The 25,778-nt window shown below is 50.5% G+C and overlaps 8 protein-coding genes across 8 annotated transcripts; 2 read left to right on the top strand and 6 right to left on the bottom strand.

The window, feature by feature from the left end:
* Positions 1 to 792: 792 nt before the first annotated feature.
* Positions 793 to 3,882, bottom strand: N7489_007383 (uncharacterized protein; the record flags this gene model as incomplete). The annotated part of the gene is made up of 4 exons (XM_056713133.1): positions 793 to 1,223; positions 1,276 to 3,385; positions 3,480 to 3,578; positions 3,649 to 3,882. The coding sequence occupies 4 exons, from the start codon at positions 3,880 to 3,882 to the stop codon at positions 793 to 795; spliced, it is 2,874 nt and encodes a 957-aa protein (XP_056566848.1).
* Positions 3,883 to 5,075: 1,193 nt separating this feature from the next.
* Positions 5,076 to 6,485, bottom strand: N7489_007384 (putative secretory lipase; the record flags this gene model as incomplete). Its single annotated transcript, XM_056713134.1, has 1 exon — positions 5,076 to 6,485. One exon carries the CDS (start codon positions 6,483 to 6,485, stop codon positions 5,076 to 5,078), a length of 1,410 nt encoding a protein of 469 aa, XP_056566849.1.
* A 1,694-nt stretch (positions 6,486 to 8,179) lies between these two features.
* N7489_007385 (uncharacterized protein) lies at positions 8,180 to 8,614 on the bottom strand (the record flags this gene model as incomplete). The annotated part of the gene is made up of 1 exon (XM_056713135.1): positions 8,180 to 8,614. One exon carries the CDS (start codon positions 8,612 to 8,614, stop codon positions 8,180 to 8,182), a length of 435 nt encoding a protein of 144 aa, XP_056566850.1.
* Positions 8,615 to 9,674: 1,060 nt separating this feature from the next.
* N7489_007386 (dynamin family protein) lies at positions 9,675 to 12,005 on the top strand (the record flags this gene model as incomplete). Its single annotated transcript, XM_056713136.1, has 4 exons — positions 9,675 to 10,061; positions 10,119 to 10,730; positions 10,778 to 11,610; positions 11,672 to 12,005. 4 exons carry the CDS (start codon positions 9,675 to 9,677, stop codon positions 12,003 to 12,005), a joined length of 2,166 nt encoding a protein of 721 aa, XP_056566851.1.
* Positions 12,006 to 13,025: 1,020 nt separating this feature from the next.
* On the top strand, positions 13,026 to 17,891 carry N7489_007387 (BTB domain and ankyrin repeat protein; the record flags this gene model as incomplete). Its single annotated transcript, XM_056713137.1, has 1 exon — positions 13,026 to 17,891. One exon carries the CDS (start codon positions 13,026 to 13,028, stop codon positions 17,889 to 17,891), a length of 4,866 nt encoding a protein of 1,621 aa, XP_056566852.1.
* A 442-nt stretch (positions 17,892 to 18,333) lies between these two features.
* Positions 18,334 to 20,088, bottom strand: N7489_007388 (cytochrome P450; the record flags this gene model as incomplete). Its single annotated transcript, XM_056713138.1, has 4 exons — positions 18,334 to 18,390; positions 18,455 to 19,531; positions 19,607 to 19,804; positions 19,873 to 20,088. 4 exons carry the CDS (start codon positions 20,086 to 20,088, stop codon positions 18,334 to 18,336), a joined length of 1,548 nt encoding a protein of 515 aa, XP_056566853.1.
* Positions 20,089 to 20,516: 428 nt separating this feature from the next.
* N7489_007389 (uncharacterized protein) lies at positions 20,517 to 22,379 on the bottom strand (the record flags this gene model as incomplete). The annotated part of the gene is made up of 1 exon (XM_056713139.1): positions 20,517 to 22,379. The coding sequence occupies one exon, from the start codon at positions 22,377 to 22,379 to the stop codon at positions 20,517 to 20,519; it is 1,863 nt and encodes a 620-aa protein (XP_056566854.1).
* Positions 22,380 to 23,046: 667 nt separating this feature from the next.
* vps27 (ESCRT-0 subunit protein VPS27) lies at positions 23,047 to 25,419 on the bottom strand (the record flags this gene model as incomplete). Its single annotated transcript, XM_056713140.1, has 5 exons — positions 23,047 to 23,888; positions 23,945 to 24,716; positions 24,775 to 25,056; positions 25,120 to 25,252; positions 25,352 to 25,419. The coding sequence occupies 5 exons, from the start codon at positions 25,417 to 25,419 to the stop codon at positions 23,047 to 23,049; spliced, it is 2,097 nt and encodes a 698-aa protein (XP_056566855.1).
* Between the last annotated feature and the right edge of the window lie 359 nt (positions 25,420 to 25,778).

Here is a 25,778-nt window from a genome sequence, read left to right on the forward strand (position 1 = left end):
TGGCGGTCTCTCTAGCTGCGTCAATATCCCATTGGGGGCCTATAAAAACCCGACAATTCTTCTTCTTCCCCTTCCCTTTTCTCCTTCCCTTCCCACCATCGCCCAGGGCCCCATGGATCCAGATTAAGTTGGACGTAGCCATGGGGCCCTGCGCGTGGAGGGTCCTCATCGTGCTCGCCACGACATGTACTCATACGTGACGACGGTGGCTCCGTTCGTGTTTTATCGGCTGTTATACTTGCAATCTTGTCTCTCGTGCAATTTCATCTCGGCGAATCCAAAGTGTTTCAATTTTTTTTAATAGTAATTTAACTCTACCAAGTAAGAACCACCAATATCATCAAATAGATCAAGAATCATATAGTCGTAGGGAGAAAAGAGCCCCCAAGAAACCATCAAGTCGTATCAATCATGCAGGGAATATGCTAAATGAGCAAAGCAATCCCACAACCTCAAAGGTGAAGTGAAGTGAAGTGAAGTGAAGTGAAGTGAAGTGAAAGTGAAGGAGGAAGTAAGAGGAAAGAAAGAAACAAAGACGCCAAACAAAAAAACAATAACAAGACCCAATCTCTATGCACATCGCAGTAATCAATCTGTGATTGGAGTGTTCAGTCTATGAAATCAGCCAACCGCGCAAGTAAGACATGGTTTAAAAGCAAAAGAATCAATAATCGAAATGGAGGCCCAATCGCCTAAGAAAGATGAAGTCTGAGCGGTAGGTCAGGGAGGAGTGAGAGACCTAAGAAGTTAAGATAGGATATAAAACCAAAAATAAAACATCAAATTCATACTTCACGACCAAACATGGAAGCCCGGGAGCCCTGCTCCCCGTCTCCCACTACCACGCCGGGACCCAGCGGCCGATTCAGTCCCACCATGGTTCCCATGTCTACCTTCATCCAGGCTACGCCGCGAGGCGCCAAAGTCGCTCATAGCGAAGAGGAGGGGCTCGTCGTCTTCGGGCGCTTGTCCAGACAGCGTCCGACCCGTGCTTGGCCGCTGCCCAGAACCGCGACGGATTTCCAGCGTGGAGTTGCCGCTGTTGCTTCCGCTGGCGTTGCCATCGCGGTCCTGGTCGCGCTCTGCTAAGTGCGGGGTGAGGTTGGCGCCCCGGGCGAGACTGCTGGATGCTGAGCTGAGTGAATGCCCGCCTGAGTAGCCGCGGCCGCGGGAGCTGGCGAACCGGGGCTGGTAGACATGGGGGGTTGGAGGAGGCTGAAGCGCTGGTTGGTCCAGACATCTGCCCGCGGAGGGATGCACTGTCCCGATACGGACCCGTTGTAGAGACCGACGGACCGCTTCGGTCCTCGGCCGGTGATTGTTGGTCTTTCTGGAACTCGTTCTGCTGTTGGGTGGCACCCAGCGTAGCGTTTGCGGACTCATCAGCCCCCAGGCTGAGACTGCGAATGCCGAATGGGAAGATTTCGTCGTCGTCGCTTGTAACAATAGGCCGGCGCACGGCTGCGGAGCTCGAGCGGCGGTAAGCAGGATTGAATATCCTCGGTGATGTTGGGATGTCAATAGCACCTGCAGTAGAAGAAGGCGCTCGCGTATTTTCTGCACTAGAATGTTCTTCCAGCGGCGGGTCGTGGTGTATGCGAGGGAGTCTTGAGTGGTGATCGGTCTCAATGTCATCAGCAACGCTGTTCGAGCTCAGACGAGAGCGGATAGCAGGAGTGTGGGGAGTATGAGGGGTGTGGGGGGACATGGGTTTCCCCGGGGAAGAAGCCGTGGAGATGGAGGTACCTGCAACCATCGGTGGGACACCCGACAATTGCTTGCTCGAAGAAATGGACGAGCGATGCATGTGCATAGACTGTGACATTGAGTCGGACAACGCGGCGTTGGAGTCTCGCATACCGCGGAAGCGAGCAAGAGCTGCTGCGGTGGTGCTAGGGCCAGGCTGAATAGACGCAGAGGTAGATGAGTTCATCAAGTCCTTCTTCGAATCAAGCATCTTCAGAAATTCGGAGATATTCTCATCATCTGCTTGAATGGACTCTGCACTCGTGCCTGTAGCTTCCGTGAGTAGGCCGGACCCAGGCTGTGCATTGGATGACGTCGCGCTCGCTCGGCCACTGGAGTTGTCGTCTTCCAGTCTATTTGCGCCTGCAGAAAGGCGGCCTCGTCGGTGGCTGAAGGAGCTGCTGTACCGGGAGATCGGAGCAGGTTTGGGGGATGCGGAATTAGAGGATGATATAGCTTGTTCAGATGCAATGGTTGTAGGTCTGCGTGCTGAAGCGGCAGAAGAAGGGGGCGGCATAACGCGTGAATCGGCAGATGTTCCTGTGGGGATGCGTGAAGACATGTTGCGGGGAGACATTCCCAAGGGAGAGTCTGCTAAAGCCGGGGAAGCAGAAAGAGGGGGAGCTTTGAAGGGCTGGAATGAAACGGAAGGGCGGCGTTGGAAATTCGAGCTTCCACCTTCACCAGCAATCTGCCCGGCACGTCCTGAAGGAACGACTTTGGCAGGAGGGAGGAGTCTCTTGGGTGAGTCTGTCGGGGAAGGAGACCCCGCGCCCGAATCTCTCATTGCACGAAGTGTTGATATAGGACTGGCACCTGTTGTTGGGCCAACCTGATGGAAAGTCGAGAGACTGCCATATGCACGTGTGCAATCTGGGTTCTCAACTGCCTTTCTCTCCACTGGCACAGAACCGATTTCAGGATTTGGGCGGTTGACATCATCTGAAGGCAACGATGGACGAAAGATCTCGTCGTCAGCACCCATAAACCGCGAGCTCAGCAGCGCTTCCGAGTCGTCAACGCGGAAGTCGCAATTCGTCCGATACGTGACTTGAACTGAAAAGGGACCTGCGGGCGACTCTGTGACCCCAAAGCTGTAGGTGTCCACCACTTTTTCGCTTCCCTCACTCAAAGGGGCTGTCAAGTGATCCAGTGAAAGGTCATCACGAGCAACGCTCCCATCTACCACACGGTACTTGATCTGGAGAGCTGGACTCTGCCGCAACTTTTTGTTGCGTTTAGAGAATCTCCATGCGGGCAAGAACTTGGAGTAGGTGAATAAGGATCGGAAGAGCACAATGCTTTTCTTATACACAGTCGGCAATATAGAGCCCAAATCTGCCGGAAGTCTGCTTGAGGACTCTCCCAACTCGATTCTCCACCGCTCCAAGATAATCTCGTCATTTTCCGATTGGTATGGCTTAGCACGGGCGCCCTGAAGCGCCGCGAGCGACTCGCGCACATCCCAACGCTTCCCATTCTCATCCAGAATCACCAAACTTTGATTATTTGTGAGACCCTTTGTGTCTAGGTATGTTTCGATAACGAGGGGTGGTGGTCGATTGTCTGTTGCATCGCATGTTCTCCAAGGTCGCAGGGGTTCCCGAAGGACATCTGTATCGTCTAATTCCACGTTGAACTGAAGCAAAACAAATAGAGTTAGCACCTGCTACTTTTAGATGCTCGACTGTTCCCCAAAGCATCGTAAATCCGACCATGAGATGGAAACATACCCAGCGGTTAACTCTAGGGGACTCGGATCCCTTATTAAAGGAGGGAGGCAGTGCAACTCGTGAATGCAGGATAATCAAAGCGGCTTTTGTGTGGTAGTTCTGAGAAAGATATTAGCCATCAATAAGCCATCCGGATAAGCCATTGGAGGGACGATCTGAATGACGATACCGATATTATCTGATTTAACCGGGTCAGGGCCTCCTTGCCCAGTGCCGCATTCCTCCCCTGCTCGGACGGCTGAGGTCCCGGCTCTATCCCTAACCCCCTGGCAGAATTAGACCCCATATCGACGGTTGGGGAGCTCGGGGCAGCTTCCTGTTCTCTGCGGTCGTCCCGAGCTGTCGGTCTGGGTGGGAAGTTTGGCGCCGGAGACGGCACCGATGATCGGGGATGTTGATGCATGGTGGGCGGCTAATTGCGAGCGCGTGGTTAGCGGCCATCAAGACACATGCGAGCAAGAGGAAAGAAGGGTATTACCCTGATGGAGCCCAAAGGAGTGCTGGGTATGAGTGTTATCACCGCCGGAATCTGTTATCAGGAACGCAATCGGGCAGCGATGCTTCCAGGACTGAGGGCCATGCTAACAGGGGAGGAGGATGATAATCTTCTAAGGATGTTCCTGGATCTGAGACGCTGAATGATTCACGATAAGACAATGGACGCCCAGCATGTGGTCTGGGGGTGACTCCGGCCTGGGACCTTCGGAGCAAGTCTAGAGCTTCTCCGCACGGGTAAATGCAGTTAGATGAACTCGCCGTGTGAGGCGATAGAAAGGTGAAAGAAATATAAGAAAGGCCGTAAGAAAGAAATGAGAAACACGATGGATGCGGAGAAAGGCCAGAGAGAAGGGGTGTGATAACGAAGATAGTTCTGTGACGCACATCCGGTGACTCGACAGGTCTCGAGTGTCCTAGTCAGCCTAGAACGCCACACAGATGATGCAAACACGGGGGGGTTTGCTGCCTATATTCTTGATATTCTTGATATTATCTCCTATTCTTCTTTTTACTCTTAGACATATATCTCTCCTACACTTTTACCTACTAGAGATCTGTTGTACAAGCCGGGTGTTATGCACGGTCGCAAGGATCGCCGTAGCCGGGCAAGGTACCCTGGAAAGATAAGCACCTGATCACGACTTACAAGGCGTGATATCAAAATATCTACATGTGTGTATATACCCCTGGAGTTATAGGCAGCTGATGATGATATCATTCATACTGGAGTACTATAAGTAGATGTACGTACTAGATGTACTATATATCTCCAAGATTTCCCCATATTCTCTTTTGACATGTTACACGGTTATCTGATCCAACGTCATAACTTCATGGATCATTAGATCAACTGGTGACTACGTTGTATGTAGGAGTCTGACATCTCCATTGTTGATCATAAACATTATATATTGAAAGAAAAAAGTTATATAACCCATAGACAAAGGATCCCATTATCTGACCAAAATAAACAAAGATATGGTGGGAGAGCGAATTATACAACTATGTGCATATATGCAGATCAAAAACTTATACAAAGGTTGCGGCTCAATCCCTCAACGCTCATTATGTCCAATGGTAGTAAATATCAACATTCGCTTAAAGACGAGTGTTGAGCACTCCAACGGGGTCGCTCTTGATCTTTGAGTCCTGTTCACCAAGATTGAACAGCGCATCAACGAGCTTCACCAGGATAGGCTCAAGCTCCACACCAAGAGCAATCGGGTTGAGGATACTGACAAGCTCAGTATTCTCAGTGCAGCCACTCTTGGTCGTGCCAGCAAATGCATCCTTGACAAAATTGATGACATCCAGAATGGCAATGATTTCGGTAGTCGCATGACCACCGCTGGCATAAGTGGTAAACTTGACGTTCGCACCCCAGTCGCACCAGGAATTAACCATCTTTTCAGCATCTGCGTAAGGGATGACCTCGTCGTTTGTAGCATGGTACACAAAGGTTGGCGCCGTCGGGGTCTCCTCCTTGTTGGCAGCCATGTTGTTCTGCTTCAACACAGACTGAACGATCGGGTCGAAGATGAAATCCTCACCCATCGTTTGGAAGCTAGTTTCAAAGATTGACCGCTCGAAGAACGCCAAGAGGTTCGCAGGGGCGCATTCAGAAAGAGTAGAGTCCAGTATCTTTTGGCCTTCGGCCGTTATAACCTCGCTAATGAAAGGGGCCAGCTCGGCACCGTAGGCGGTTGACTTTGAGAGACCAGCAATAGCTGGGGGCAGCAAGCCACTGAAGGCTGTATTATCAAGCTGATACATCGTGCCGGTGACGTTTGAGGGAGTTCCACCCTGCACCCAGCCCTTGATGTTCAGCTCTGACGCGTACTTGGGCTGCAGAGAGGCTGCCCAGCCGGTAGCAATGGCGCCGCCTGAATAGCCCATGCCGACAACCATGGGGTTATCGTCGAGACCTAAGGTCTTGAAGCTCTCCACGGCACGAATACCATCCAAGACACCCATACCCGCGAGACGACCAGGTCCAAATGCAGCCTCCGGTCCCTCATAGTCGGGAGAAGCGACGGTGTACCCAAGAGCAAGATAGATCTCAATGATTAATAGCTCGACCGAAGCGATCAAACTATCCTGTGGCGCACCAAGCTGGTAGGCATAGCTAGGCTGACATTTCGTCGCAGAGCTATCGTAGGCCGTGGCAAAGGAAACGAAACGATCTAGCTTCGCATTCTTCGGCTTGAACACCGTCGTAACTGTTGCAATGGCCGAGCCATTGACTGCAGTCGTGCGGTAAAGCAGCTGATAGGCTTCCACGTCAATTGGGATGAGACCGAAGAACGCAGCAGTGATGTCGCGTTGGCTCAGGATTGTCCCAGGTGCCTCAGATGCGAACCCAGCAGGCGGCTGATAGAACGGATCAGCATCAGGAGCCAGAACCGTGCTGCGAGGGACTGGAGGTGCAGGTAGTGCTGAGACAGTTGAAGTGAATGCCACCAGACCAACCAGGGCAAGGCGCATCATGCGCACAAGGGACAATGCCATTTTCTGCTCTATATAGCAGAGTCACGGCTGCGATGCTGCATGGGGAAAGGGGGTAATCTTCATATTATATACGTGGGACGATCCATACATTCCAAGACTGTTCCTGAGAATGTGATTGATATCCACAACCGAGGCTGGCAAATAATGCGGCGATCACACGGCCCCGGACGATGGAGAGAACTCCGTGTAGAACCCATTTGGGGCAATACATGATCTGTCCGATGCCTTGCAGATCTCCCTGTTGATATGATATTAGTCCTATATACTTTGCCCACAGAAGTATATACACATTCCACAGAGCGATCAGCAAAATAAACTTATCAGCTAGACTCATGTCTTCATCTTTTTTCTTCAAACCCTTCCCGATGAACGTTGGGGCCCAACAAATTTTCAAATTTTTCGGACAGGAAGATCGGCGCCGACCCCACATAGATTTTCTCCGTTGTTCACCTTTGGGATGCATAAACGGCAGTGTGGATGCAATATCCGAGGCTGATTACTGAGACATTATACCGGAGGAACCCCCTTCTGCAATAACGTAGTGGATACGCCTCGGGTCCGAATACGCACGTTAATCCCCATATTGCGTATCCATACTCCGTCCGTCCGCAATTGGTTGTTCATAGGCGCTCTAAGCCAACATTGTCTTAGCGTTACCCCTCATAATGCGGGGGAAGATCTTGCAAGAAGCAGTTTCTTGCATAAATGCTGTCGCTAGGTGTATATTGGCACTTCACATGAAAGGACTTCGGTTGCATTATTCGGCTTCGTTCGTGTTAAGGTGGGCTCTATGGACGGATGCTGGGGAGCAGATGACACACTTTCCCTTTTTACCTAGTAAGTGCAGGCTAGGCAGAAGTGAGATTTGTACTAGGATATAGGACCGATTGGTAGGAGCGGAGATCACAGAGGAGGATATACTATGCATTGCGAACTATGCATTGTCCCAAAGCCCTAATTGACAATACCCGTCTTGATGTACATATCTCGAGTCCATGAGTGCCATTTTCGCCAATAGCGGTGGACACCCTCCATATCTTCTTTCATTGATATTCCAGGCATATTGTATTTATTGTCTTTGATTAGTGCAACTTCTATTCTATCTTATAATTTCTCCCTTCAGTTAATATGTTCCAACCAGACCTTAGAATAATGGATGGCCTAGTTAGGGGATGCGTTAGTTTAGCCCCACAGTTGTTCATCCTGGGGATCCTTCTAAACTGCTGCGGACGGTAGACTAACGCGGTGCCTAAGTTCTTGTGCGGGTTCTGACAAATATGTGGTCTCACCATTATTCGGGTCTACGCCTAAGTTTGCCAGATTGCTTTTAGAATGAAGGCCAGTTCTCCCTCTCCCTACAATGGAAAGCCCCGGAGCTGGCTTTTTATAGATCACCTAAGTTGTAGAAACCCTCTTCAGGGGTTAGAGGAAGAAAAGAAAAAAGTGTACTGACCAAGTGTAGTCAAGAAGATCGATAGAATCCACTGACGAAAAGCACGCTGGGACATAGAACCTTGGAAGGGCCATGGTAAATTGATTCAAATCAAACATTCAAACCATTCGATGTTTTGGCACATTGAGTACCCTGGTTGGAATCGATAAATACAAAACTGCTTCGCATCTTCCATCTCGCAAAGATCCCCGGAGTCTACTGCAAAACAAATACTATAATAACAACCCGCGTGATATTTACTTTAATCAGAATACCCAGGTTTTTCCCATTCAGGAGGGACCATATCCAACATGTTTTTGAATCCTTCAATGGTGCGGTCGTCGAAGACCATCTTCTGGTCAATAGTAACCCTATTTTCACGGATTTGAACAAGCCACCATGTTGCAAGAGCCACAGCCTGATCCCGAACTGTGCGTAGATCTTGCCTAGGTGTATCCCACTTAACTGGCAACGAGATACAGTGGTCGCCCAGCCCATGCAATGGCTGATGGGTCATAGCGGTTTGTCCGTATTTGCACTTCTGAATTACGAATAGCATAATAGCTTCGTCACTATGGGTGCCATTCTTCGCTTCCGGTGGGAGTATAACACTGACCCAGCAATAACCCTCACCATCGTCGCGCGGATCCGGAATATGGTGATTGCGGGTTACAAAGGCACTTGCCTGCACGCGCATTTCACCGGTTAGTGGAGTGGATAGGGTTGAGGACTGCTTTGGCAGGGGAAGATGACATTCAGCTGTATAGTATGTTGCCTTTCAAGGGAGAATGCTCTCTTGGTTATACCGCCAAGTTATTACAGCCTGGATGTGGAGAGGGGGGGTTTATATACTGACCTGAAATACGATGTGTTTGTAACAAAGAGAAAAACCTCAAAGAACTTTTGCTGCTACAATGGCTTTTCCTATCAACAAAGGAACCCGCTACATATTAATTTACTATCATAGAGTAAAGTATAATGATGATGCTTTATGCTGGAATTGGAGGAAGAACTGCGTGAGTAGGATTGCCCTGAATCCCAATGAGACCTGAAAGGAACAAGAAGTAGTTCTTTGAACTAGTAGATGGGTAGTTGGACAGCTAGGGGATTTTGCCATCAGATGGCTTTCTGGTAGCAGTGATGTAGAGGATCATTTGATGAGCACGTACGATGCTAGGGAGACAAATTGGAATCCCCCGAGCCTGAATGTCCTAGTTCTCATGGATACATAGTCTGCCTCTAGCACTCAATTCCATTATGGAACGCAAACAATTCAGCGTGTGATTAACGAGAATTGGTGATGGAAAGCAGAGGGATGTTTGAAGAGAAACGGGGAAGATCGAGCGCAGAGAATATAGCGATTCGATAGGAGCCAATTCCCAAGTCAAGGAACGAGAAGGATGAGACTCCATCGAAATTGGGGCCTTAACAGGCTGGTAAAGAGGATGGGATTAAGACCATTGGAACGCCTCCCGAATAGTCCAACTTTGGAAGATTATGTAGGAATATTGTTGACATACATGAGATGAGTTTGTCTCTGTGCAGACTTAGCATTTGCCTAGTTTGTCTCGTTTGCCATTCTCGGAGGCTTCATATACAGCCTCGTTTCCATAGATGCATTATGACCTTTCTTCTTCCCGATTTTCCCCTCCATCTCCAGTATCGTAGCCACCAACAAATATTTTCTCGTTGTCATATCACATTCTCTCTCTTTCCCCCTTCTCTCCTTCCCTTACCATACAGTCACAAATACTGACATGGCTGTTGTGTCGACCCTGAAGTTGCCTAGCCAAGGGCTCGGTGACCCAGTACTACTGGACAAGATCGACCAGCTCCTTGCTTGTAACCTTGCTGGATATGTCAACTTGCCGCAGCTTGTTGTTGTGGGAGACCAATCTAGTGGGAAAAGCTCTGTTCTCGAGGGCCTCACCAAGTTGCCCTTTCCCAGAGACAGTGGGCTGTGCACACGATTTGCTACTCATATCATCTTTCGGCGCACCAGGGCTGACACAAAGAGAAGTATCAGTGCCTCTATTGTTCCAGCATACGGCAAGCCCGCGGAGCATGCTTCTCGTCTTGGAGCATGGAAAGCAACCCATATGGAGTCTCTCGATTCTGAATCCTTCGCTAGTACAATGCGTGAAGTAAGCTCCGCTACTTGAAGAATGTTAGCTGTCCCTTTTACTAACTGGTATCTGTAGGTTCACGAGACCATGGGTCTGTCCCGCTCCAGGGAGGAAAGTTCCAAGCCTACTTTTACCCTAGACGTCTTCCGGCTAGACATCTGTGGCCCCGAAGAAGATAATTTGAGCATCATTGATGTCCCGGGCATCTTTAAGAACACCACACATGGTCTCACTACCAAGCAAGATATGGACCTGGTGAAGGACATGGTCCTCAGCTACATGCGCAACCCTCGTTCTATCATGCTGACCGTGATCCCCGCAAATGTGGACATAGCCACACAAGAGATTTTGGAGATGGCGCGTGAGTGCGATCCCGAGGGAAGTCGCACACAGGGTGTGTTTACCAAACCCGATCTGGTAGACAAGGGTGCCGAGGACAAGGTCATCGACTTGGTGGAAGGCAAAACCTCTTCCTTGAAGCTTGGCTGGATTGTTGTTCGTAATGCCGGTCAACAGCAGCTGCTTGACCAGGACTCCAATCGAGATGAGGTCGAGAGCCAGTTCTTCCGTGAAGCTCACCCGTGGAACAACCTTCCGAAAGACAAAGTTGGCATTGCTTCCCTCAAGATCCGCCTGCAAGAAGTGCAAACCACCCAAATTCGTCGAGAGTTTCCCAAGGCATGTCATGTCATTTTACTACTTGATTCGCAGGCTTTGGCTAACTATATGTGCAGATGCGCGCCGAAGTTGGCCGAAAGTTGAAGGCAATGAAGCAGGATCTTTCTGCTCTTGGTATCGAGCGAAGTACCCCAGAGCAGCAGAGAAACTTTCTACTCGACATTATAGTGAAGTTTCAAAACATTGTCTCGCAGGCTATGGCAACTTCGTATGGCACACATGAACTGTTTGAAAAAGACGAAGATACTCGACTTGCAACAATAGTCCGAAACCGCATGGACGTTTTCAAGTCCGACATGGAAGAATATGGATTCGAGTATCAGTTTCTCAATTGGGCACCAGCATTACACGCAGGAGTTGGACCTGTACCTGAGCCTGAATCAGGTAGCGGTGATGATAGCGATGACGATGACGATGAGGAGGCGGATGGAATCCCTGTTCGTAAGAACATGAATACGTCAGAGCACAGTGGCGCCATTGATGGTATTCTTCACGAACAAGTCAACGTAAGGAAGCCAAGAGGTGGTAGCATCCTCGCATGGATTGAGGACCAATATCGTGCTTCCCGCGGATTCGAGTTGGGAACATTCCAGACAGCTCTACTGTGCACCATAATGAACAAGCAATCAGGCAAATGGACGGGACTTGCACTCGGATATGTCAGCGATGTGATTGATATCATGCACACATTCATCCTCAAAGTCCTCCTATCCATCTGCCCGGACGAGCAAATCCGCGACAAGTTACTGAATGTTCTCGTCGATGAACTGTCCAAGAGATACAGGGCAGCGATGGACCAGGCCCAGATGATTCTCGAGGTCGAGCGCATGAATCTGATGACTTTGGACGACAAATTTCAACAAACTCTCGACATAGCTCAAAAGAGAAGGTGTGTTCGACTAATCCATTCGATCTCTGGGGAGGATACTATACTAAAACTATTTTACCAGCCACCAGGAGCAGTATGAGATTGTAAAGGGCAAGGAAAAAGTCCCGATGAGCAACACCCAACAAACCGTTCGTTACATCCATGATATTCTGGCGGCCTACTACGCAGTGGCATCCAAGCGGTTCATCGACAGCATCTGCATGCAAGCTACCGGGTACTGCCTGCTTACCGGACCACGCAAGCCGCCTGGACTCTTCTCGCCCCAGTTTGTTGCGGATCTGGCGGAAGACCAGCTGATGGAGATTGCGGGGGAGAATGCGAGGCTGAGTCGGCGACGAGTGCAGCTGAAAAAGGGGATCCAGGACTTGGAAACTGGCCGAAAGATTATGATGTAGATCTGGTCTGTGTGGTACGGACGTATGTCACCGGACAATTCTACATGAATTCGGAATGAAATGGAATGTCATGCATACAACATAGTACATACATAAGGATGCATCATCCTATCACTTCCCCACGGGCTCTGCCCTGGATGATCCTCGCCTCTCGTCCGGGGGCATGGAGGGACGTGCGCGTCGTTATTGGTCAGAGTAAATGCACGGATGGAGATAGCGTCCATGTAGGCACATAACACGGACTGCTCTAGTATGGGTGGCTTCATCGGCTTCTTTACCCCCCACTACTTAGGACGCTGTGAATACATTCTAATTTGGAATCTGGTAACAAATTACAAGTTGTGAGAGGATTTTCTCAGTCTATGGGGTTTCAAATCTTTATATTACCCAAGTCATTCTCTCGACTTAGTCAAGTGAGGGTCTTTCTATAGTTGTATCACACCTATACTTGGTTATAAACATTGAACATTGTGCACCCTTAGATATCAAAACCCTTCATTTAAAACAAGCTTCGACGCATTTAGAGCAGTGGGACAAGCCCGAGATGACCCGTGTCCGATATAGATATACTACTGTGTACATGGTTTTCGACCCGAAGGTCGTTATCGCCTACTGGGCGGCGGCTCCACGATCCATGGATGACATCGAGGACAGGATTTCTGGCAAGTGCGACCTGCAACATCTTTGCTCCTTCCATCTCGAGATATTAGGCATCTTCCCACCCTGCCGAGACACCCCTCATTCCGTATCCTCGAAATTTTCGAGTTGCCCGCCAAAGCACTTTCGCCACACGCGCATTCCGAACCCACAACCGATTTCGCGTCAAATCCCACGATCAGAAAATTTGTGATATCACCGAGATCGCGTCGACCTGCATACCGTCGGCAATTCTTACCCTTTCCCTTCCGACCAGAGCTCTCTTATCACCCAGCTCCCCCGTCGCGGTCCACCCCACTGTGGTGACGGCGACGCTCAGCTTGGGCCTGATAAGAGATTCGGCGCGTCGACCCCTCCGAGCACATGAGTAACAAGCTTTGGGAGTATTTCATTCAAGATGATGTCGAGCGGTTCCAGCGGTCTCTGGCGAACGCGACGTTCGCGGGGCCGCGAGCTGCAGGAGGCTCTGGGGGCACATCCAGAGCTGCGACAAATCTGTCATCGAAGACTGGAAGCCCCGGGTCCATGATTGCCTCGTCCCCGAACCCACCGAGAAGTAAGAAGAACACCGAATCATCACCTTCGTCCTCCGTGCCTGACAGAGCGGCCTTCCCCCGCGGGAGCGCGAATTTGTCGCGTGCTGATGTCAATGCCCGTGATCATTACGGTCGTACACTGCTGCATCACGTTGCTTCGTCCTCGAAACCTACCGCCTTCAAGTTTGCACACGCTTTGTTGGAAATTCGATTTATCGATATATATGCGCAGGACTGGGAGAGCGGATGGACGGCTCTGCATCGGGCTCTTTACGCTGGGAATGCCACAATTGCTCTGGCGCTCATGGCGCGCGACCTACAGGACATGACAGATTTCAGCAAAGGTGGAAATACGAGTCATCCGAGTGGTGGCCTGATCAAGATCAAAGACCGTGAGGGTTGCAGTCCCTTTGACGTCTTCGGGGCGACTATTAGAGCCCGCGACATTAAGCATCTCTCTGAAAAGTGGCCGAACCCAGGCCTTGATGATGACGATGATGATGATGCTCTGGGCAGCGATGCTGCTTCGAATGCTGCCTCAAACTTTGGAGATGATGAGGAAGATGGGCCATACGCTCTTAGGAGTGCCCTGAAAGGGACCGTGAAAATTTCCGCCGATGAAGTTTTCACACTCGGAAGCAACAAGAACCTGAACCTTGGTCTAGGGGACCAGGATGACAGACAATTTCCTGAGCGTATCTCTTTGAAGCGCCCTGGGCATCTTTTGCGCCGATTTTACCGCGAATACCAAGAGAAATTGGAACACCTAGGGCTTGAGGATAGCGCTCCCAAGAGCAAATCTACTGAGCTGCCCACGTTGATCAGAAACAAGCCAATGAAGTTACAAGACATTATCATGTCTAAACTGCATACCGCCATAATTACAGATGACCCCGAGGCTAATCTGTTCATGTGTGGATTTGGACCTGGAGGCCGCCTAGGAACGGGAGATGAGTCCACGCGTTTCACCTTTGTTTGTATTGAAACGGGAGGACTGGAGGGGAAGAAAGTCGTATCAGCTGCTCTGGGTCAAGACCATAGCCTGGCAATTACCGAGCAGGGTGAAATTTTTAGCTGGGGAAGTAACAAATTCGGGCAACTTGGCTATGGCCTGCCTAGGACTAGCAACAAAAACGACATTCCCGTCCAGACGACTCCTCGCCAGATCTTTAACCCGTTCAAGAAAGAAACGATCTTAGGCGCAGCAGCGTCGTCTATCCACTCGGTGGTCTTCAGTACCTCAGGTCTCTATACGTTTGGCAAGAATGAAGGTCAGCTTGGCTTGGTCGATTCTGATGCGCGTTCGCTTGAGGTACAAACGACACCACGACGTGTTGGGGCATCCCTTTTCAGTTGTCCAATCAAGATGGTGTCTGCAATTGACCGTGCTACGTCTGTGCTTCTTCAGAACCACGAAGTCTGGGTTTTCTCGTCATATGGCTATTCAAAACTCTCGTTCCCACTGGAGGTGAGCTCCAGGTTTATCAGGGATAGCTTCATGGCAACCAGATATGACAAGACTGCGAACCGTGTGGTCAAGATTGTATGTGGAGGCAACACCATATGTGCATTATCCAGCTCTGGTGATGTGTTCACTGTTCAAGTCAACCAGTCCGATAATTCTCCGGTCTCAACATCCACAACCAATCCCGCAAAGATTCGTAATTCGTTATCTGCCCCTGTTCGAGCATGGTCCGTTAAGAAATCATACATGGCAGCGAGTGATGTTGATGTCGGACAAGACGGCTCGATCATCATCTGTACAACGTCTGGATCTGCGTGGAGAAAGGAACGGCGGACAAAGAACAAGGAGGGAGCCTCCAAAGAATACAAATTTGCCCGCATACCTGGTCTCTCACGGGCAGTGGCAGTGCGCAGCAATGCCTTCGGGGCCTATGCTATCACTCAGCGTGAGTGTGAAGTGACTAGAGAACAAATTCATGTCGGACAAAGCAGCCTTTGGGATGATATGTTGCCGTTGTCCCCATTTACAATGCCAGTCATGGAAGAGCTGGACTCTATCCTCGATGATGACGCTCAGAATGTCCCGCTTGTGCTTTCCTCTGGGAAAAGTATCCAAAGAGCCATACTTTCGTCCTCGGATGTTGAAAATCAATTCCTGCCCGTATGGACCGAGGGGACTGTTTGGGTGACCAGCTCCCTATCTGACTCTAGCATTCCTGTTCATGAGTTCCTTATAGCTGGTCGTAGTCCTGTTTTGGGAAAGGCATTGGCTGAGTTCCGGCGATCATATTATTCATCTGTCCCAGACGTTTTTGACATTGAATACGGGGAGGATGGACATCCCCAGATCTGCCTGCAAGGTGTTGATTCCTTGACGGTTATGAATGTGGCCTTTTTCCTTTACGCAGATGGCATTCTCGATGTTTGGCGCCTAGCAAAGAGCTCACCCGCAAACTCGGCCCGTTTCCGGCAAGTCCGCACTGAAGTTATGCGGGTTTCTATGCAACTGGGCCTGCCAGCGCTGGAGCGGGCAGCACGACTAATGGTCGAGCCGCAAAGAAGCCTGAAGACAGACATGGCTCACGCCATCAACCACTCATTCTTATTTGACAGCGCAGACGTGACTGTTCAGCTCAAAGACGATACAATCAAGGTGCACAGCCAGGTCGTGTGCCAGAGATGCCCATTCTTTGACACTCTTTTCCATGGTTACGCGGGTGGAAGATGGCTAGACTCGCGAAAAGCGGAGTCAGACCAGAGTGTGCATGTCGACCTCAAGCACATTGATCGCTCGACGTTTGAATTTGTCCTGCGTTACCTATACGCCGATACAGAGGAACGCCTGTTTGATGAAGTTCGGACCAAAGATCTTGACGACTTCATTGACTTGCTTCTGGATGTAATGTTCGTGGCAAATGAGCTGATGATCGACCGACTATCTCAAGTGTGTCAGAAGATGCTTGGTCGTTTTGTCACAACGCGCAACGTGTGCTATTTGCTCAATTCCATTGCCCCTTGCTGTGTCACGGAGTTCAAGGATGCCGCCCTGGAATATATCTGCCTCAATCTCGAGGCCATGCTCGCTAATAGATATCTCGAAGATTTGGATACTACGCTCCTTGGGGAGTTGGATCTGATCTGCCGCGAGAATCAGCTAGCATGCTGGCCCATATCCCGTGGGCGTAATTCTGAGGAGTATGTCTTCGAGAAATACCCCGAAATTGTCAGCTCCGTGGAAGCAGATAAGCAACGAAGGATCGATGCCATGACTTTGCAGTCCCGTCTAGGTCGTCTCGAGGATTATGACGTGCCAGCGCGGTCAACGCCTAACGTGAAGGCCACTTCATCTCCATCTGTACGCAAAGGAAAGGCCAGTGTATCTGGAGAGTCACCAAATGTTGGTAGTAGCCCAATGCTGAAGCCAAGGCAGTCAACTGGGGATCTCATGTTTCAAATGGACGATGAGGCTCTTATGTCGCCAAGTAATTCGAAAGGCAAGGGCGCCATGCGTGGACTCAGGTTCACAGAAGGCATACCTGAAAATCAATCACACCCAGACTCCCCAGCTTTGGGGGCAAGCGTCCCAGAGGCTGAGTCCTTGGGCGATCTTGGTTCCTTGAAGGACCAGATGTCTTCCGTGCCAGATTCGCTACTAACACAGTCCCCATCTGAGTTCAGGGCAAATACTCGAAACCAAAAACAAGCCCTAGCATCTAATACCCCTTCTGCGCCATGGACCTCGCCAATGATTTCGAGTTCCAAGAAGGATATTAAAGACATCATGGGAGAAGCATTACAGTCTCGGGTATCAAACCTCACGCTGGGCATGGCAGATCGACGCGAAAGCAGCGGTAGCTTTGTACCCAAGATTTCCCAAAAGGAGCGAAAGAAGCGTCAGCAACAACAGATGCAAGAGCAGCTGGCTGCCGAGCAGAAGGCGAAAGATGCACGACAGAACCCTTGGCAGAAGCCAGCAACTTCTTCTCCAGCATCGCTGCCTCGACTTGATCCTCTGCCAGGCCAAAGCGCCCCGGCTTCTGAGGCTGTTAAATCGACCCAACGGTCCATGACCATGCGGCAGACTGTGGCCGGCACGCCGCCGCCAAATTCAAAGCCGGTGGCTACGCCTGTGCAAACACAACGCCGCAGTGTGTCAGGTAATCCACAGCCTTCTCCTCTTTCGAAACCGATATCACCACAGCCAGCCATCCAGTCAATTCGTCATATCCCACGCCCTGACCTATCTGCATCACGTTCTCCATCCTCTGGCTCGTACTCTCTGTCGACCATTTTGCTCCAGCAACAGACCGAAAAAGAAGCAATCCGTGAGGCAGCCACAGCCAAGCATAAGATGCATGAGATCCAGGCCGAGCAGGAGTTCCAGCAGTGGTGGGATCAAGAAAGCAAGCGTGTGCAAGGGCTGGTAGATCCCGAGCCAAATGAACCCCGCTCCGGAAAGGACGGACGAGGCGGCAAGGCGCCTGGCGCTGCCGGTGGCCAGCGCAAGCGTCGAGGTAATAAGAATACCGGTGATGGACCTCCCCAAGATCACAGACGCGCATCGGCTCAAAGCTCTGGGCATACAACTCCCAAAACGAATCAGAGTGGTCAGGCCCCAGCCCAGTCCCAAAAAGGCCCGAATAAAAATCGTGCTGGAGGTACGAATGCTAATGGTCGTCGTGGAGGTGGTAACCCACGCGGTAGAGGCAAGAACGACATAACAGCTTGAGAAGAAGGCATTCATTCTCTCAGTGGCTTCTCTTCTGTGGGTATTATTTTTAGGTCTCGGGATACTTCCTATTGTACATGTTCGGCTTCCATTTAATTTCCACCGAGATACGATTGCTTCTGAACTACAGTATCAGCGGTTGTTTCATTGCGATTTCTTACCATCTACTCATACCCCTTCCTTTCACCTATACACCATATTTGGTCTTCTCGTTCATTAATTTAGAATCTGTTTGGGCAAATATGGCGTTTTAGTGAAGTACTGGTCACTTACGAAAGACCGGTATAGATTGATAGACTGCCTGTTATTGATATACTACTTCTGGTGAATTTACGAACATCTCCCTTTCAAGATATGATGAATATTTTGGGCACCTTTCTTTCACAATCAAAATTAATTCGCCGAGAATAGACTAAAAATTAACAACATTCAGTTTCCAACCCTATGAACGGGCTTCCCATCGCACCATTGCCGGCTGCATAGGACGCGAAAAGAGAGACTAGCATAGCAAGAAGTCAGCCACCTATCCTCAACCCAAGCCAAAAGAAACCGAAATGACTTACCGAGTAATCCGTGTTCGGCACTCCCTCCCTGCCCTCAGGATTGAAAAACCTGAACTCCCTCACAAGCGTGGCAATAATAACCTCCAAATTAAGGTAGGCGAACTTCTCACCAATACAACGATGTCTACCAGCTCCGAACGGCAAGTACGGACTGCGCGTTCCCTTGGAAACAGCTCCATATCCATAATCCACCGTATCAGAAGCATCCTCAACCTCAACCCGACTCTCCCAGCGATGCGGATTCCACCGCAACGGATCACGGAAATGCCGCTCATCCCGCGCCGTAACACCAGGCGAAGAGAGCAGCGTATGCGACGACGGAACAACAAACTCCGTCCCAGGCACCGGCATCGGATTCTTCACTTTCCGCATAAGCGTATGGATAGACGAGTGGATCCGCAACGTCTCCTTGATCACATTATGGTGCAGCGGGAGCTTATCCATATCCTTATACTGCAGCGGCGGGAGATCAGCGCCCAAATTCTGGATCTGCTCCGCATACAGCTTCTCCGTCATCTCAGGCTGCGAGGCAAGTCGCAGAAGAATCCAGCAGCTAATCGCAGACGACGAGTGCTGACCCGCCATCAACAGCGTGATCATCATGTGCGCGATCTCCTTGTCTGGGATTGGTGTCCCGTCGCGGTACACGCAGCGCATAAGGTTCGAGATCATGTCTGTGCCTTTGCCCTTATCCCTGGAGTCGACGTTGTCTTCTCCGGCTTCCCGTCGCGCTTGGATGATTTCAAAGTAGATCTCGCGCATGCGTGCGTGTGCTTTATCGCGCTTGCGGTTGTTCGGGAGCGGTGCCCAGGGGAGCATGAAGTTTATTGGGGTGAAGCCGAGGTCGAGGTCGTGGAAGAGTTCGGCGAACTCGGAGGTTAGTTTGGAGCGGACTTCTTCGCCTTGTAGGGTGCGGGCTGCTGTGAAGATGGTTATTTCGGCCATGGCGGCGGCGAGGTCGATGGTGCCGGATTGGCCTTTGAAGTTGGGGGATGATTTTATGTAGGCGCTTGTTTCATCGGCGATTAGGGGGACATAAGATTCTAGGGCTTCTTGGCTTAGGCCGTATTTGATGAACTGGGTTAGGGGGTTGGGTGTTAGCTCTAGATGTTGGATATGGGAGGTGTGATGGGTAATCAGAAGGAGTTATACCTTCTTTTGCTCCATAAGTTTGGAGTTGGGACAGTCGTAGACAACATCAGATCCGAAGACGGGCGTTGTAAGCTTGCCGTAGACTTCTTCGGCGTTGACGTCCTTTAACTTTCCATTAAGGATGAATTCATTGCCTTCAACGCCGAGGTATACCGTTGTTTTCTTGCCGAGCAGGATGAAGGTGAAGATGTCGCCGTACTAGGGGTGTTTGTTAGTAGGTGTTGTCTTTGACTTTGAAAACATCGAGAGCTGCACGATATACACACCTTGGCACGAGAAGCGAAGAAAAACTGGTACGGATCCATGCCATAGGCGACTGTACTTCCAATAAAAGGAACCCAGTGAAAGACAACAGGTGGTTCCTTTCTGTTGTAGAAAACGAGCTGCTTGATCACATTGAGGACGATTGACACCAGAACGAGTCCGGTGGTATAGTATGCAATGCACAGGATCTGACCTGCTACCAATGGGACAAGATCCATGATTTTCTTTTGATCCGACACGTAATGGGAGTATGAAAGAGCTTTGAAGTCTGGAGTGCTTCGTATGAGGCTATATAGTTAGGGTTTTGTAGGGCAAATCAGGAGGGGAGGATTGGCGATTAATCATCAGGTCAGGCCATTCAGCCCTTCCCCGGATGCCCACCAGCCGACAGGGGCCAGTCCCAGGCAGCTGATTTGTTTTGGAAGTACTGAGTGGGCATACTGGGCGTAGTGGGTTGTGATTACCATCTAAATTTGTGGCATTGGCTACTCATATCAACATAATGGAGCAAGAATGCAGGGCAAAAGAGCAAAAATAACAGAGATAATTTAGTTCAACCTGATCGCTTTGATGAAAATCCAGAATGCAAACGCCCAACAATAGAGAGCCAACCGTCATAAACATAAAGGGGGTGAAAAATAATAAATTAGCCGTGGATGGCGACTTCTCGGCTCTCCCACATCCGGCGGATCAGCATGGCGCTGTCGTTAATTTGAAATTCTTCGTCATTGTCACCACTCACATCGCGCGAAGCTTCGGCTGAAGTGGAGAGGATGCGATGAGATGGATCATTAGACTTGGCGGCCTTTGCAGTATTGATAGGCTCGTTTGTCGCTGGATCAGAGGCGGGGTTTGGATTACGTGGTTGGGATTTAGATGCAGGGCTGGAGCTAAGACGACTGTGCCGTTTGCCCTGCTGTAGCAGGGGCAGTGAGGGTGCTGATTTGACTGGTTTGCCGAGAGCTGATCCTTGCGCCGCTTTGTTGGCTCGGAGAATATGACGCAGACGAGCAAAGCTCTGGCCGGTGGGAGACTGGAAACGCCGCACGACCATCAGTTCCAGGGATGTCTTCTCATACGCCTTGCGGATATGACGGGTTTCGCTGTCGTGTCCTGCACCAGCTCGACCGTCGCCGTTGAGCCCCCTGCCGGCGTCATAAGTGCCGTGGCCAGCGGCAATAAATGTTGGATCAATGGCAGATGACGGAACTGCTGCAGTCACTCCATGGTTATCGGGAGGAGAGTTATTGAGCGTGGCAGTACGTTGAAGCCAAAGCTTCTGTTGTGTGCGAGATGGCAGGTCAGCACCACGCGGCCGCGCAGGAGATGCGGTCAACTTGGCCGCCGCACTGTTCGGAGAGGGTGGTGTTTGTGGGTGATAGTGCGGGAGGAACGACGAGGGGGTATTTGGGTCTGAATCGGTGCGAGAAGATGCCTGCATGCTATTCTTGTTGTTCAAAATGAACTTGGAGACTCCACCTTCCATAGAAGATGAGGTGGCGTGCGGGTGAGAGCCAGGCATGCTGCCCATGCTGGCTGTAGAGAATGTCCGCCGAGCGTTGTCCTGGCCAGCAGCCAGGTTGAGAGATGCGCTACTACGCGCTGCGGGATTGAGATTCTTGGAGTCTGGCTTCACCATAGCCGAGATAGAGGACATGGCAGGGGGCGCTTTGGATGAGCGCTTAGGGCTTAGGAGGCGGGTTGCTATGTCGCTCTGTTCAGTGTGCTGACTAGTCTCCTCGGCCTCTTCTTCCGAGTCCTGCTGCTCAGCTTCCTCTTCCTCATCCTTATCCTCATCCTGTTCAGTACGCTCTCGGACAAACTTAGTGGTGATTGACTCGGGGAGACTGGTCGCTCGAGGCATTTGAGGATATGGTCGTTTCACAAACGTAAGGTGGTCGACAAGAACGGTACTATTATCTGCGCTGGGATTGGATGGTGCCACCGAGTTGCGCCTCGTACTTTCGGGTGACTGCGTGGTATCTTCCCACTCAGCGTCGTCGGTCTCGTCATCCCCCAGCTCAAAGCCGACCGTCTTTTTCTTTATCGTGCTGGAAGTTGGACGCTCCGTCACCAACGCTTTCTTCCCAACGGCTGATGGATTCCGTCGTAACACAGGAGTGGAATAGTTTCTTTTCATGGAAGGATTAGTTGTATGATCATCCACGTTATCCCAGCGAACGTGTCCGCTGTCCTTCGGGCTCGCTACTGGAGTTGCGGGGGCCGACTTCTTCCGCTGATGATGCCGCCCAGTAGTCTCAGGAGCTAGTTGGAACCGTTGGAGCTTGTTGAAGTTTTTGCCGGTAGAGGGGTTGCGGTGGTGATTGCGGTGAGCACCGACAACATGGGCGCGGTGAGGTTTATGGTGTAAAGGTGGCTTCTGCGTGTGCGACAGCGACAGGTCATTAGGATTGGCGCGCGTGACGACTGCATGGGACGACACTGCACGGCGACCGAGACCCGGGCGCTTGACAGGGGAAGAGGTATTTGAGACGTTAGAGGTAGGCATGGCAGTAAGCGAAGAGCTCGCAGAGGAGCCACAGGCGGGTAATCAGCTGTGCTCTCGGGGCATAGAATGTGGGGATTGGCCGAGGCAAGTTGATCAAGACGTCTCACGGCAGACTAGAGTGGGCATGCAGGCAAAAAGCAATGAAGACTCAATTATTAGAAGCCGGGTTACACCGGTTTTAACGGCCACCAATAATGAATGAAGAATCAAATGAAATGCGAAAAGAAGAACAGGAGAGAAATCCGGGGGCAAATTAGAGAAGTGAAGAAGAGAGAGGGTGATCTCGCTGTCTTCGGCGATTAAGGAGCGGGTAACAATATTGTGGAATGCCTAAGGCAGAGACAACACTTCTGGGCCAAAAATGGTATAAATGGAACAATCTAGGACGATTTAGTCCCGTGACTAAATAGCAGGAAGAATAATTTAAGACAAAGTACCTTTTGGCACAGGTATTGGAAAAATAGGCGATGTCTGTTCGTGTATACTTGAGACCTCTCCATTCCCACTGCAAGCTACACATTCAATCTGCTAAAAGTCTTCAGGTATCATCGGGCGAGAAAAAAGAAAAAGAAAAAAAGAAAAAGAAAAAAGAAAACGAACAGATAAAACAGATAAAACCATAGATAACGCCGGCGAAAAAGGAAAAAAAAAAAGAGTTGTGACTACGCTATAGCTCAATCAGGTTTTCCTCCACTGGCCGTGCTGGTTGCTGGTAAGGCGGTTGCGGAGTCTCCTGTGCATACGACCCCGGTTGCCCAGCGTTAATTGAAGGGTAGGCAGATGGCACAGCATTATGAGGTTGTTGAGGCTGGGACTGTGACGGGTAATAGTAAGACTGAGAAGGGCCAGTTGCCTGCTGATGCAGTGCTGGCGCAGTAGGCGGCACAGAATAGCCTGGCGATTGCACATACCCGGCAGATGTGTGTTGCTCGGCCACGGGGGTAGGGCCGCTGGGAAGCGCACTGGCCTGGTATTGAGAGTCCCGGCGCATAATAGGCGATGGCTGATATGAGGTTTCTCCGCCGGGTGACTTGGCTGAGTCTTGGTCGTGTGGTCCTGCGTAATATTGAGCCGGGGCGCTTGGTGCTGGGGTATTGGTATAATTATTTGGAATGCCGTTGCTGGGTGAAGGTGGTCCAAGGGTCGGGTAGGTATTTCCACCCCATGTATGACCGTAAGACTCATTTGTGGGAGCCCCGTGTTGAGGTTGTGATGAGTAGGTGGGTAGACCTTGGAACCCATCGCCGTTCACTTGCCGCGGTGCATACATGGTAGTAGGTGGGCGAGAGCTGTCCAATTGACTTCCATGATAGAAATTCTCGGCTCCGCCCTGGGTATCAGGCGCGTGAGCAGGGAACGCTGGCTGAATATTTGGATACTGCGCCGCCCCAGGCACAGCTCCATGGCCAAGGGTGTGTTGAGAATAGGCAACTGTCAGGCGCTCTTCCAGCATCCGGTCGTAGTAACGTACAACCGTAGAAAGCTTGGCATGGAGATCCAATAATGTATCTATGACGATTAGCTCGCGGCTCAATAAATAAAGTGGGTAAGACTGCTGAACTCACCATGCTTACTCATGGTCTCTCCATAGCTCCGAGCCAGCTTTGGTCGAAGCGCACCGATACTCTCATACAGCTCTTGGATTTGCGGTTCTCTGAGAATTGTGCCCGGCGGCTGATGCTGGAGCCGATCAACCAGTGTAGAGAAGAGGTGAATATTCTCGGTTTCAACAGGGGTTAGTTCATATGGATTTTTAGGCAATGGGGTGGGTGTGCTAGAGGAATCGCGCAAGATAGAACTAGGAGTGGGCACGTTCTTCAATGCGGCTGCATGGTTTTGCTTGTGTTGTTCCATATCACGCAGGGATGCTTCAATCGCAGCCTTGAGGTCCGCATCTTCATCGTCCGCATTCTCCGGCGGCGGGGCAGTCTTCGCGGGTTCTGGAGCATTGCCTGTCTGCGGTACAAATCCTGAAGGGCCCCTGCCCTCGGCTTCATCAAGACTCATTTGCAACGCCCGACGCAGGTCCTCATCGAATCCCGTATCCGCTTTACCAGCACGAGGTTCCATTGTGTTAGATTTGCTGATAGAGTTGTTTTTGAACGTGGATCGATCCGAAATTCCCGGTGGCGCAAATGACTTGGAGGTCAATTTTGCATGACATCCATCATCTACTCTGACTGGCTGCAGGATTCCAAGATGCGGTAAAGGAATGGTCTTGCTTGAACACTGGGCGTCGAAAACATTACCGCAGTTACGGCAGTGGTGTTTGCGGTTCATAAAACTGAAGGCAGTCCGACATCGCATGCAGACTTCAGAGTCGATCCACTCTGGGGGCTGAGGCAGATTCACAAATTAGCTTCTGCTTCAGAGCGGAGGGTTGAGGCACACTCACTGCGCTACTTTCCAGCATACTGCCGCTCATTTCTGTCTTCGGTGGAAATCGGTAGCCTTCATTCTGCAATTTGCGATATGTCTCCCCCAAATACATCAAATCCATACGGCCCTGTGCAGCCATAGCCCAGTTCTGAATAAGCTCCAATATTTTCCCCTGGACCTCGGCATTAAGGGGAGCGCCTTCGGATTTCAACAATGAGACAAGATTATCCATGAATTCCCGAGACGCGATCTCGGCCAGGAAATGGGTGCCTCCGTTTTTGACACATGTATCCGTTAACTGGAGGGGCAGGCTTATCAGCGCTTGTTCCAAGCCTATCATCAACGGGGAGCAACGTCTCACCTTCAATGTCGCCAGCTGAATATTGGGATTCCTATTCTCGAGTCGTCGTTTCAAAGACCGCATCCCATCCTTGGGCTGAACGCTCTTCGATCGAACCATATCCGATATTTCCAGATTGAGGGCAATGTCTTCTCTATGAGCGGGTTAGCCAAGTGATCATTTATTTTAGACAATCCAGGTACGCAGCCCCGGTACATATGGGTATGATAATGACGCGGCAATCAAAACTCACAGGGAAGAAGCTGTCGCCCGCTCGATTTGCTCATCGAGCGGCGATGTTGAAGAGAACCAGCCTGCCATAGTAAAGGCGAAACACCCGATGTGCGTGTAATATCCAAGAAACACAGGTTACAGCAGCTTGCAGAGAGCCAAGACACTTAAATGCAGTAAAATATGAAGATCAGGCTGGAAAGTCGGAGGAGGAGCTTCCAGGCACCTCAATAGTGACTAAGCCCCTGGCGTCATAGGTTGGAGGCGGTGAAGTATTGTCATCTGATTACCCCAGAGGCATCCCGCATTCCAAGGTTGCGTCCCTGGATCTGTCCTCTTTACTCTATTTTTTCATTGTCTTTGCAATTCGAACCGTCAACTTTTGGGCGGATTGGTTACGCCAGTGGTTTGACTGTGCTCTCTTTGTTTTACTGGTATTGAGCATAACG

The sequence above is a fragment of the Penicillium chrysogenum genome (genome assembly GCF_028827035.1).
Source record: "Penicillium chrysogenum strain IBT 35668 chromosome Unknown utg000004l_segment0_segment0, whole genome shotgun sequence".
Classification (NCBI taxonomy): Eukaryota; Fungi; Ascomycota; class Eurotiomycetes; order Eurotiales; family Aspergillaceae; genus Penicillium; species Penicillium chrysogenum.